This window comes from Heterodontus francisci, chromosome 1 (genome assembly GCF_036365525.1).
Source record: "Heterodontus francisci isolate sHetFra1 chromosome 1, sHetFra1.hap1, whole genome shotgun sequence".
NCBI lineage: Eukaryota > Metazoa > Chordata > Chondrichthyes > Heterodontiformes > Heterodontidae > Heterodontus > Heterodontus francisci.
The window spans coordinates 281468324-281481532 of record NC_090371.1 but is presented as its reverse complement, the minus strand read 5'-3'; the positions used below and the strand labels follow the sequence as shown (position 1 = coordinate 281481532).

Here is a 13209-nt window from a genome sequence, read left to right as displayed (position 1 = left end):
CTCCCCATTGTAGAGAAGATCGCATTGAGAGCAGTGAATACAGTTTCCTATGTTGCTACTGAGGTACATGGTTGCTACAGTGGAAGGACCTCTACTCCACACCTAAGTTGTGATAGACAAGATAAGGAAACATTTGAGGCTGACACTCAGTGCCTGAAAGGAAAGTTTCATTCTCCAGCAATAATATTTTCCACCCTGATGAGCATCTTTTTTTTAAAAAAAAACTTGGGATGAGAAGCAGATATTTGTCCCAGTCAGATCTACATTACCTCCCGGTCAAGCAACATCTTGATTTTAAAATTCTCATCCTTGTTTTCAAATCCCTCCATGGCCTTGTCCCACCCTATCTCTCTAATCTCCTCCAGCGCCACAACCCACTGAGATATCTGCGCTCCTTTCATTCTGGACTCTTGTGCATCCCTGATTTTAATTGCTCCACCATTGGTAGCTGTGCCTCCAGTTGCCCTGGCCCCAAGCTTTGGAAAACCCTCCGTACACCTCTCTGCCTCTCCACCTCTCTCTCCTCCTTTAAGACACTCCTTAAAACCTACCTGTTTAACGAAGCTTTTGGTCATCTCACCTAATATCTCCTTATGAGGCTCAGTGTCACATTTTGCTTTCTAATGCTTCTGTGAAGTGCCTTGGGATGTTTTATGTTAAAGGTGCTCTAGAAATATAAGTTGTTGTCAATCCTTCTGCAAGAATTTTAGGTGCTGATTTCAGTCGTTATTGGACACAATGGATGAAATGTAAGAATCTTTCACATTTTGCTGAACTTAAAAAGGAATGTTGAGCTCTCAGAGACTGAAACGTTTTATACACAAAGAATTCTTTGGGGGTTCTCCTGATCTGCTACTGTAACTTTGGCGGAAGTCCCTTTTCATGCTTCTCTCTGGGGTCTGCCAAAGTTTCCTTCCACAACAACAGACTACACCATCTTGCATTTATATCACACCTTTAATGCAGTAAAACGTCTCAAAGCGGTTCTCGAGCGTATATCAAACATAATTGGACAGCAAGCCACAGAAGGAGATATTAGGACAGGAGGCCAAAAGCTTGGTTGAGGAGGTAGGTTTTAAGGAATGTCTTAAAGGAGAGTTAAATTCTAGAGCTTAGGGCCTAAACAGCTGAGGCTATGGCTGCCAATGGTGGAGCAACTAAAATCAGGGATGTGCAAGAGGCCAGAATTGAAAGAATGCAGAGATCTCAGAGTGTTGTAGGGCTAGAGGAGGTTGCAGAGATAGTGAGGAGTGTAGCCGTGGAGAAGTTTGAAAACAAGGATTATAATTTTAAAGTTGAGGCATTGCTGGACTGGGAGCTAACATCGGTCAGCGAGCAGAGGGGTGATGGGTGAACAGGACTTGATGTGAGTTAGAATATGGGCAGCAGACTTCGGATAAGCTTAAGATTATGGTGGGTGCAAGATGGGAGCCCAGCCAGGTATAGCTGCATGTAGAGCTGACAAAGGCACGGATGAGGATTTCAGCAGCAGATGAGCTGAGGTAGGTCCCATGTGCATGTCAAAACCACGGGACAGGGTCGGTCAATTGCTTGACTCTTTTGTAGTCTCATCCACGCCCAGGTAGCCTCAGTAAGGGATCAGTGGGATCCATATGCATGCTTGAGGCCTTCTCAGGACATTAGCAGTACAATAGACATTGAAATTTAGGGATATTTTAATTGTAAGTGTCCTTCAGTTTAATTGAACAATTGGTGTTTTATTATGGGTGTGCTTCTCTTGAGGGAGATACCTGTGGCGCTGATCCTTGTCCTGATGACTGGGACACACCAGTGCCATCTTATTAGCTCATTTAAAATAAAGAAGGAAAGATTTGGATTTTACATGTCTTTCTCAACCTCTGGAGGTCTCACAGCACTTTACAGCCAATGAATTACTTTCTTATGAAGCATAGTCACTGTTGTAATATAGGCAGCCAATTTGTGCATAGCAAGATCCCATATACAGTAATGAAATAAAAAAGCCAGAGCATCTGTTCTAGTTATTGCTTAAGGGATGAAAGCTGGCCAGGACACAGGAGAACTCCCCTGTTTGTCTTCGAACAGTGCTGGGGGATCTTTTACACCACCTGGCAAAGGTTACAGAGCCTCAGTTTAACACCTCATCTAAAAGACGGCACCTATGAAAGTGCAGCTCTCCCTCAGTACTACATTGAAGTGTCAGCTTCGATTTTGTGCTTAAGTCTGGGGAATGGGACAAGCTCATGAGTTTCTGACTCAGAGACAAGAGTGCTACCAGTGAGCCAAGCCTGGCACCTTATATAATCCCAATCCCATTCCAATCTATGAAATTTATGTTCATGATTTATTTTGCACTCATTAAAATAAATGCTTTCCTATTGGTGAGTTGGTAGAATTAAATATGATTGTAATATTTATTACCTGTTACACAAAGACCAGTACCTGTGCGTGTGTATCAATGCGAAGACACATAGATGTTAAATACTGTATCTATAAAACTTGTTGCTTGCAATTACTTGCAGAGAGGGAATTTAAATGAGTCTTCTTTGGCCTCCTTATCTCGAGAGACAATGGGTAAGCGCCTGGAGGTGGTCAGTGGTGTGTGGAGCAGCGCCTGGAGTGGCTATAAAGGCCAATTCTAGAGTGACAGACTCTTCCACAGGTGCTGCAGAAAAATTTGTTTGTCGGGGCTGTTACACAGTTGGCGCTCCCCTTGCGCCTCTGTCTTTTTTCCTGCCAACTGCTAAGTCTCTTCGACTCGCCACACTTTAGCCCCGCCTTTATGGCTGCCTGCCAGCTCTGGCGAACGCTGGCAACTGACTCCCACGACTTGTGATCAATGTCACAGGACTTCATGTCGCGTTTGCAGACGTCTTTAAAGCAGAGACATGGATGGCCGGTGGGTCTGATACCAGTGGCGAGCTCGCTGTACAATGTGTCTTTGGGGATCCTGCCATCTTCCATGCGGCTCACATGGCCAAGCCATCTCAAGCGCCGCTGACTCAGTAGTGTGTACAAGCTGGGGATGTTGGCCGCCTCGGGGACATCTGTGTTGGAGATACAGTCCTGCCAGCTGATGCCAAGTATTCTCCGGAGGCAGCGAAGATGGAATGAATTGAGACGTCGCTCTTGGCTGACATACGTTGTCCAGGCCTCGCTGCCATAGAGCAAGGTACTGAGGACACAGGCTTGATACACTCGGACTTTTGCGTTCCGTGTCAGTGTGCCATTTTCCCACACTCTCTTGGCCAGTCTGGACATAGCAGTGGAAGCCTTTCCCATGCGCTTGTTGATTTCTGCATCTAGAGACAGGTTGCTGGTGATAGTTGAGCCTAGGTAGGTGAACTCTTGAACCACTTCCAGAGCGTGGTCGTCAATATTGATGGATGGAGCATTTCTGATGTCCTGCCCCATGATGTTCGTTTTCTTGAGGCTGATGGTTAGGCCAAATTCATTGCAGGCAGCCGCAAACCTGTCGATGAGACTCTGCAGGCACTCTTCAGTGTGAGATGTTAAAGCAGCATCGTCAGCAAAGAGGAGTTCCCTGATGAGGACTTTTCGTACTTTGGATTTCGCTCTTAGACGGGCAAGGTTGAACAACATGCCCCCTGATCTCGTGTGGAGGAAAATTCCTTCTTCCGAGAACTTGAACGCATGTGATGTTAAATACTGTATCCATAAAACTTGTTGCTTGCAATTACTTGCAGAGAGGGAATTTAAATGAGTATTTTTCTTTTATGATCACCAAAGATCAATTCCAGTTGCTTTGTGATGTCATTGCATCATAGAATTACATAGAATGTACAGCACAGAAACAGGCCATTTGGCCCAACTGTGCTCCACATGAGCCTCCTCCTATTACTCTTCATCTCACCCTATCAGCATATCCTTCTATTCCTTTCTCCCTCATGCACTTATCGAGCTTGCCCTTAAATGCATCTATGCTATTCACCTCATTTGGTAGCAGGCTCCACATTCTTCACAACTTATTGTGCAAGAAATTTCCCTGAATTCCCTATTGGATTTATATTTGAGGGACCTCGATTTGGTCTTCCCAAACAACAACAGCTTGCATTTATAAAGAACCTTTAATGTCATAAAATGTCCCAAGGTGCTGCACAGGAGCATTATTAAACTTGACAATGAGGCATGTAAGGCGATATTAGGACAGATGACCAAAAGCTTGGACAGAGGCAGGTTTTCAGAAGCGTCTTGAAGAAGGAGAGATAGGTAGAGAGGTTTAGGGGGGAAATTCCAGAGCTTAGGCTGTAGGCAGCTAAAGGCTGTCAATAGCAGAGCGTTTAGAATAGGGGATGCTGAAGAGGCCAGAACTGGGGGAGTGCTGACATCTCAGAGGATTGTGGACCTGGAGGAAGTTACAAACATTGGAGGGGTGAGGCCACAGAAGGATTGGAAAACTATGGTTATAATTTTAAAATTGAAGCATTGCTGGACCGGGAGCCAATATAAGTCAGAGAACACTGGGGTGATGGGTGAACGGGGCTTGGCGTGAGTTAGGATACAGCCAACAGAGTATTGCATGAGCTCAAGGGTATGCAGCATGGAAGATGGGAGGCCCCACAAGATGTCAACAACCATACAAATAGATTATTTCTTCATATAAAGTGATTAAATGAGGTGGTATCAAGCAGAGAGGACTGTATATTTAAAACCTTTGGTAAAGTCTCTGTGCTGATTGAAATGACTGTTAGTGCTGGGGCAGGGAGCACTTTTCCACTTGTGGCAAACAGTCTCAGTACAAAGTGTTCCCAGGTCTTCTTTTTGGGGAGGGGGAATCTTAAAAATGTTTGAGGGAGAGAGGAGGTGGAAAACAGTCAAGTTCAAATCGGGGCTGGACATTATAGTGGATATAAACGGAAAAAAAAACATAATTTGGTAAGTTTTTCCCCTGGAGTTTTATCAGAATTTGGAACTTACCTTTTAAAAAAAGGCTGAAGTGATTTCAGTTGCTGATTTAATTGACAGCCAAACAGAGTCAACTCATTCAAGGAAGCAGCTTAGCATCAGAGAGCAGCAATGGGGGCGGGGAGCACATGGAGTCGCGGCGGTTTCCATGGCAGCGGCTACACAGTGAAACTGATACAATCTCACAATGAGAAGCAGGAGCTGCAACTACAGCAAAAAGCTACACAGACAGACAGACACAGAGAGGTACAGACAGAGAGAGATACATTTAGATACACACACACTGATACATATAGTAACATTTAGATACTGAGACCCAAAGTAAATGACACAAGGAAACACTCCGGCGCCAAGAACTTATTCCGTAGTCGTTCAAACCAACTGGTTAAACCCTGGGAACAAGACAGAAAGAAAACTAAGTCGAAGAAAATGTAGTGTATAAAAATACTTTAAAACCTTCTTCTCACCCATCTGATCCGCCCTTGTTTGCCTGTAAAATTTCATCGGCTATTTTTTGACTGATGTAAGTTTTCTTGTTATTATTTTTCCCTACCAGCGTTTCTTTTCGTAACGTGGCTCCTTGCTAATCTGAGGGAAGCTATCCTGTGCTCCCCAGTGTGAATTCCCTCCGGAGGTGTTTGCCCCCAGGTTCGCTCACCCTGTGTGTTCGCAGAGATGTATGACCGAGCTCCGAGAGACACCATCTTCGCCACAGCTCTGGGCAGCACCGGACCCAAAGTGGGACCAGCCTCCTACAATGCCAGCGCCAACAAGCAGTACTGTATTTATAAAGAAGAAGGTGAGGACACAAAACAAAAAAGAGAAATGTTTAGTGTGGTCTTCTTGTATCTCTTCCCTGTCACAAGTCAAGACAGCCAAGTGGAAGAGGTTTACCTGTCACACAAACATCAGTATTGGGGAGTGTGTTTCAAAGCATAAAACATACAGAGTATTTTATAAATGAAAAAAGAAAATTTGAAAATACTGGAAATGAAAACAGAAAATGCTGGAAATACACAGCCATGGTTAATGTTCTGGGTGCCTGTACATTTGTGTTGATGAAAGACTGTATACACAAACGGGTTAACGACTTTATTTACAGACCTTGACTGACCTGCTGTGTATTTCCAGCACTTCTTGTTTGAATTTTTAAAAATTTGGAGAATATAACATATTTTAGTTTAGAGATACAGCACTGAAACAGGCCCTTCGGCCCACCGAGTCTGTGCCGACCATCAACCACCCAATTATACTAATCCTACACTAATCCCATATTCCTACCACATCCCCACCTGTCCCTATATTTCCCTACCATCTACCTATACTAGGGACAATTTATAATGGTCAATTTACCTACCAACCTGCAAGTCTTTTGGCATGTGGGAGGAAACCGGAGCACCCGGAGAAAACCCACGCTACATATAACAGGTAAAACGTGGTGCTCAGTTGAAACGGATGAATTTAAACGAGTATTTTTGGTGTTAGGGTCCAGAGAATAAACTGAAATTGCTCAGTTGTGGTTGTATCTGTAAGATGGAAACAGATCTTTATATCCTTACTGTAAGAGATTAAAAATAATAGCAAACGTGCAGAGCACTGTATATTTAAAACTTTACATCCTTGCCGATCATGAGCTATAGATGTTTACACTGAAGGAGGCCTTTCGGCCCATCATATCTGTGCCAGCTCTTTTTACTAGAGCAATCGAAAACTAATCCCACTGTTCCACTCTGTCCTCATTTCTCTATATTCTCCTATGCTTCAAACATTTATTTAATTTTACCTTAAAGATGCAATAGTCTGTGCCCTGTGGCGAAGCATTTCATACATTTAGGAGCCCTCTGTGTAAAGAAATTTCCTCTACCCTCTCTGATCACTCTCTTAGTAACAATTTTAAATTGCATTTTAAGTTCTCTTCAGCCAGAGTGCATAGTCTTTCTTCATTCACTATCAAAATCCTTTATAATGATAAAAAATCCTTGTAATTCTCCTCCTAGACCCCTTTGCTTCAGTAGAAATAATATCAGTAACTCAAACACTGCTTGTCACTATAGTTTCCCATTGCTGGCATCATTCTACTGAATCACCATCAAACATTATCGATTTAATGTCCTTTTAATTAAAAAACACCCAAAACTGCAGTTTACTCTGACGGTAGTCTAATCAATGTTCTCCTACTACAACAACTCTACAATTTACCTTTATATAGCGCCATTAACATAGTAAAACATCCCAAAGTACTTCACGGGAGAGATTATCAAACAAAACTTGCCACCGAGTCACATAAGCAGATATTAGGACATGTGACCAAAAGTTTGGTCAAAGATGAGGTTTTAAGGAGCAACCTAAAGGAAGAGGCAGAGGTAGAGAGGCAGAGTGATTTAGAGAGACAATACCAGAGCTTACCGCCTTGGCAACTGAAGGCACGGCCACCAATAGTGGAGCAATGAAAATTGGGGATGCACAAGAGGCCTGAATTGGTGGAGTGCAGAGATTTCAGAGGGTTGTGGGGCTGGGGGAGGTTACAGAGATAGAGAGGGGCGAGGCCATGGAGGGATTTGAAAACATAAATGAAAATTTCAAATTTATCATTGCCTCTTTGCTCTTTTACTCTGCCTCCTTATTTATAGAACATTTTATTTACCTGTAATGGCATTTTTTGGGTAATAAATTATTTGTACTCCTAGTGGTCTTTCTCCCTGTTTATCTATATCACTCAGCATCTCGGTACGTACCTCCATTCATTATTATTTCCCTAAAATATACAACTCAGACTTACATACTTTAAATTGCATCTACCATCCCGCCATTTCAATAACCTGCCTATATCTTCCTGGTATTTAGTTCTACTCACAATTTCCCCAATATCCCCACCCACTGCCCACTTTTGTGTTCTTAGCAAACTTTGAGATGCTGCTCCCTCTGTCTGAGCTGAAATCATCTAGATATACTAAGAACCAGATTGGACCAGCACTGTCACCGGGGTAATGCCACTTCCAAACTGTCTTCAATTTGAGTAACACTCATTTGCCCTAAAACTCTGCTTCCTGTCTTTTAACCAGCTTTCTATTCACGCTGATATATCGCCTCTTATGTAATACTCCTGGATTTTTCTAACAAGCCCCCTTGTGACTTGCATGATCAAATATCTTCTGAAAACCCACATATACATCTATCTACATTGCTTTGATCCTTCAAATTGCTTATTTCTTTAGAAAACATTGTTAAATTTGTTATAGCACAACTTGCCTTTCAAAAATCTGTGCTGGCTGTACTTGGTATTTCAAAATACTGACGAACTGTACCTCAAATTATGGAATCTAAAATGAGTGTCAGTCCTGGAGAACTGAACACTTTTCTACTTAATGTTACTCATCTTCAGTGTCACAAGTCATATTCCTTTTGTTTGGTAAGTGATGTGCCCTCTATGCACTCTTTCCACACCTACGCTCCTGCTGAATTATGATCTAGCAGACAGAAACTGTTGAATCATCTAACAGGGATGAAAGGTGCCTTATTATTAATCACTTTCGTCAGTGCTGTGCTGACATAGGGGTCCAGTTTTTATATGTACACCCATAATATCCAGCTTTACCTCTCCACTATCATGTTTAGTTCCACAAATGTTGTTGTGCTACTGGATTTGGAATGGCATGGTAGTGCACTGGTTCTGTTACTGGACTAGTAAACCAGAGGCTTGGGCTAATAATCTGGGGACTATGAGTTCAAATCCCACCATTGCAGTTTGCAAATTCAAATTCAGTTAATTAAATAAATCTGGAATAAAAAGCTAGTATCAGTAATGGTGACCATGAAGTGATTGAATTGTTGTAAAAACCCAATTTACCCTCTAAGGAAGGAAAACTGCTGTCCTTACCTAGTCTGGCCTATACGTGACTCCAATGTGGTTGACTCTTAACTGCCATTTGAAATTGCCCTGCAAGCCACTCATTTGTGTCAAAAGCCATTAGAAAAATGTATGAGAATCAAACTGGATGGAACACCCGGCAGTGGATTCCGATACCAAAGGCACAGTCAACGCTGCACAGCCTCCTCACTAAAGTCTGAGAACTTGTGTACCAGCCATGCATAAGTACTGTGGCTACAAGAACAGGCCAGGCGCTGGGTATTCTGTGATGAGTGACTCACTTCTTTATTACCCAAAACCTTTCCATCTCCTACAAGTCACAAATGGAGCATGTGATGGAGTACTCTTCATTTGCTTGGATGAGTGTGGCTTAAACGACACTCAAGAAATTCAATACCATCCAGGACAAAGCAGCCCATCACCGCCTTAAACATTCACTCTCTCCACCATCGACACTACAAAATTCAGTGCAGCAACTCGCCAAGGCTCCTTTGACATGCAGCACCTTCCAAACCCATGACCTCTACTACCTAGAAGGACAAAGGTAGCAGATGCATGGAAACACCACCACCTGCAAGTTTCCCTCCACAGATGCAGGGAAACACCACCACCTGCAAGTTTCCCTCCAAATCACACACCAATCCTGGGCGGCACAGTGGCGCAGTGGTTAGCACCGCAGCCTCACAGCTCCAGCGACCTGGGTACCGCCCGTGTGGAGTTTGCAAGTTCTCCCTGTGAACCGCGTGGGTTTTCGCCGGGTGCTCTGGTTTCCTCCCACAGCCAAAGACTTGCAGGTTGATAGGTAAATTGGCCATTATAAATTGCCCCTAGTATAGGTAGGGGAATATAGGGAAGGTGGGGATGTGTTAGGAATATGGGATTAGTGTAGGGTTAGTATAAATGGGTGGTTGATGGTTGGCACAGACTCAGTGGGCCGAAGGGCCTGTTTCAGTGCTGTATAAATAAATAAATAAATAAATCCTGATTTGGAAATGTATTGCTGTTCCTTCACTGGGACTGGGTCAAAATCCTGGAACTCCCTCCCTAACAGCACTCTGGGTGTACATTCTCCACATGGACTACAGCAGTTCAAGAAGGTGTCTCTACCATCTTATCAAGGGTAATTATGGATGGATAATAAATGCTGGCCTTGCCAGTAATATTCACATCCCATGTATAAATGAATAAAAAAGGATTGTTTGTCCAATGTTATGAAATTGATGAGCCAGAACTTGCTGCAGTTCAGTAGGACTGAAGCTGTTCTTTCCTGCTCATACCATGACCCCCTCCTACTCCTGTTTGGGTCTCAAATGTAAATCAGCTTGAGATGTTTTTGCTACATTAAAGGTACTATATGAATCTCAAGTTTTACCGATTGTAAAGGTTGTGAATGAGTCAGCCCTTTTGAAGTGGGAGCTTTTGGTGTATAGCTTTTGGGTCCCTTTGAGTACCAATGTATTGGAGCTGAATTGTGACTGGGAGAGGCATTGAAATAGGCCACAATTTGTTAATCTGGTGAGTAGATATCTTCACACTGCTGCCCTTACTCGGATTGAAGGTTGCTGCTGTATTCTGTTGTCAGCTGCTTCGGTGAGCCTATCAAAGGTAGTTTGGTTGAACTCTGGTTAGACCACATCTGGGGCACTGTGTTCAGTTTTGGGTATCGCACCTTAGGAAGGATGTATTGGTCCTTGGAGGGCATGCAGCTCAGATTCACTTGAATAGAACCGAGGCTTATATGGTCAAATAATAAAGACGGGTTACTCAGTCTAGGCTTGTATTTCCTTGAGTATAAAAGATTAAGAGGTGATCTAATTGAAGTGTTTAAGATGATTAAACCATTTGATAGAGTAAAAAGAGTTCATAGAGAGAGAAATTATTTCCTCTGGTGGAAGGACTCCAGAACAAGGGGGCGAAACCTTAAAATTATAGCGAGGCCGTTCAGAGGTGATGTCAGGAAGCACTTCTTCATACAAAGGGGAGTGGAAATCTGGAACTCTGTCCCAGGAAAAGCTGTTGAGTCTGGGGGTGGGGGCAATTGTAAATTTCAAAACTGAGATTGATAGATTTTTGTTGGGGAATGTTGCGGAACCACAGTGAGTAGATGGAGTTAAGAAACAGATCTAATTGAATAGTGGAACAGAGTCAAGGGGCAGAATGGCCTCCTGCAGTTCCTATTGGTGCAGGTAACAAGGAATCACTAACACACACATATGTTTGGAAAATTTGTCTCTGGCAATATGACTGTTTATTAATTATAAATCTATATTAGCCAAATCAGTTCCTGATCTAGCCCAGTAACTGATTTAACTAAAGGCAATTAAAACTTTGCAGATGTAAATGGAATAATTCTTGTAGGTCCTGTTCAACCAGTTGAGTGCAAGACTTTGTAATGTAATGAGAGCGCAACAGGAAAGCTTACAAATGAAAGGAAGAAAGATCTTGTGTTTATTTGGGCCTTTCATGAGCTTTCAGTGCATCCCAAAGGACTTTACAGCCATTGAAGTACTTTTGAAGTGTGATCACTGTTGTAATGAAGAAACACAGCAGTGAAATTGTGCATAGCAAGCTCCCACAAACAGCAATGAAGTCAATGACTAGATAATCTGTTTTATTTATGTTGATTGAGGGGTAAATATTGATCAGAACACTGGAGAGAACTCCGCAGAGAGGTCTTGATTTAATGTTTCATCCGAAAAATGGCACCTCCAACAATGCAGCACTCCCTCATTACTGCAACCGGGTGCCTGCCTAGTTTTTGTGATCAAGATTTTAGCCCAGACTCAACGTTCTGACCCAGAGGTGAGGGTGTTGCTAACTGAGCCACAGCTGACACTTGGTAGGTGCTATTTCCGTTCTCCGGTGTCAGTTTAGTCTGCGTTCAATCTGCGCAGGTGCTGCTCCCACTGCTAAATTTGTCGGGGGTTGGGTTGGGGTGTGTCCTTGAATATGTGAATTAGCTGTCTAACTGTTGTTGAGGGCATGATGGAGAAATGAATTCCCAATCAATGTGCTCAGCTTTCTCCAGCAGCCCCTGTGGCTGCCAATTAAAACTAAGCACTTGTTTGAAAAACTCCAGTGTTGCGATTGACTCCCCACTTTGTAGTGCACTCTAACAACCCCCCTCCTGGGACATACCAGGGGCTTGCTGCCAGTGAGGCAGGTGACCCTAAATTGGATTCTCCCCTGGGGCGAGCTGCCTGTGGGGAGATGACCACTGGTGAGTTTACAGAGCAGGCCCGAGGAGTGATAGCAATTGGTTTTTGCTTTGGGAGCTCACTAATCACGTTGTGTTGAGAGTACGCCCGGCAACAGGCCCAGAATAATTTTTACCCCAAACATTATTTTTGGGAGATTGAGTGGTGCATTGTGTTATCATGCTGCCCTTTCAATCCTTGGTTTAAATTCACTCACAAGATCACATTGTGGATGCAAATGAGGAAGACCAATTGGCTCACCTTAACCCATTCCTGCAGAAAGCGCCAAAAATCAACCATCGTTAAATGCAACTTTTTCTTAAATGTTTCCACGGGTTTTGCTCGAGCATTCTACGCAGAGATCTAGCCTTTGTGCTGAACACTTATTGTGTGAAGAACTTGCTGGCATCAGTCTACACTTGCATTTTTAAAACCGATTTGATTGTGTCCCCTTATCCTACTCTCACAATTTAGTCTTCTGGTTGCACTGTTTCCACATTGCTTACTATTTTGAACACCTTAGTAACTTCCTTTCAACAACATTAACTTGCATTTATATAGCACCTTTAATGTAGCAAAACCTTCCAAGGTACTTCACAGGAGCAATTTATCAAAATAAATTGACTCCAATCCACATAAGAAGATATTAAGACAGGTGAAAAAAAGCTTGGTTGAAAAGGTAGGTTTTAGGGAGCATCTTAAAGGAGAGAGAGATAGAGTGGCAGAGAGGGACGTCCAGAGCCTGAGCCCTAGACAGCTGAAGAGACAGCCACAAATGGTGGGGGTGGAGGAGGGGAGAAGAGAACCCAAATTATCATTGTGTCTATGCCTAATCTTTGCTAAAGCATTCCAAAACTAATCCCACTGTTTTACACTCTACCTCTAGCCCTGCACTTCCTTTATTTCCTCTTCCTCTGTCTTCTTTTCCCTTAAAGAAACTGCTGTGGTCTCTGCTGTTTTTGCATAGCACCAAGCTATTTAGGAGAAAACTGTAGTAACTGACAAACGTTTCTTCGTGAAAAGCAGGAATCAAACCAACACTGCCTGTATTCTAACACTTGTGGAACAATCAAGGACTGAATCCATTTAGCGCTCCACCTGCTGGATAAATTGGTATTGTGGCATTTTGATCCAAGATCCAAGAAAGTTATAACTATCTGGAAAGATTTAACAGGCTGGGGCCCTTTTCTCTAGAAGAGAGAAGATTGAGGGGTAACCTAATAGAGATCTTTAAGATTA

The 13209-nt window shown here is 43.0% G+C and overlaps 1 protein-coding gene across 2 annotated transcripts in view; it reads left to right on the top strand.

Annotated features, from left to right (window-relative positions):
• The first annotated feature begins 5103 nt into the window (after positions 1-5103).
• The window catches only part of stpg2 (sperm-tail PG-rich repeat containing 2), a 343238-nt gene continuing 335132 nt past the window's right edge, over positions 5104-13209 (top strand). For both annotated transcript variants that reach the window (XM_068046189.1, XM_068046199.1), the window contains exons 1-2: positions 5104-5336; positions 5462-5704. In XM_068046189.1, coding sequence (XP_067902290.1) covers positions 5581-5704 — 124 coding nt within the window. In that variant the 5' untranslated portion in view covers positions 5104-5336; positions 5462-5580. The remainder of the gene's footprint in view (positions 5337-5461; positions 5705-13209) is intronic.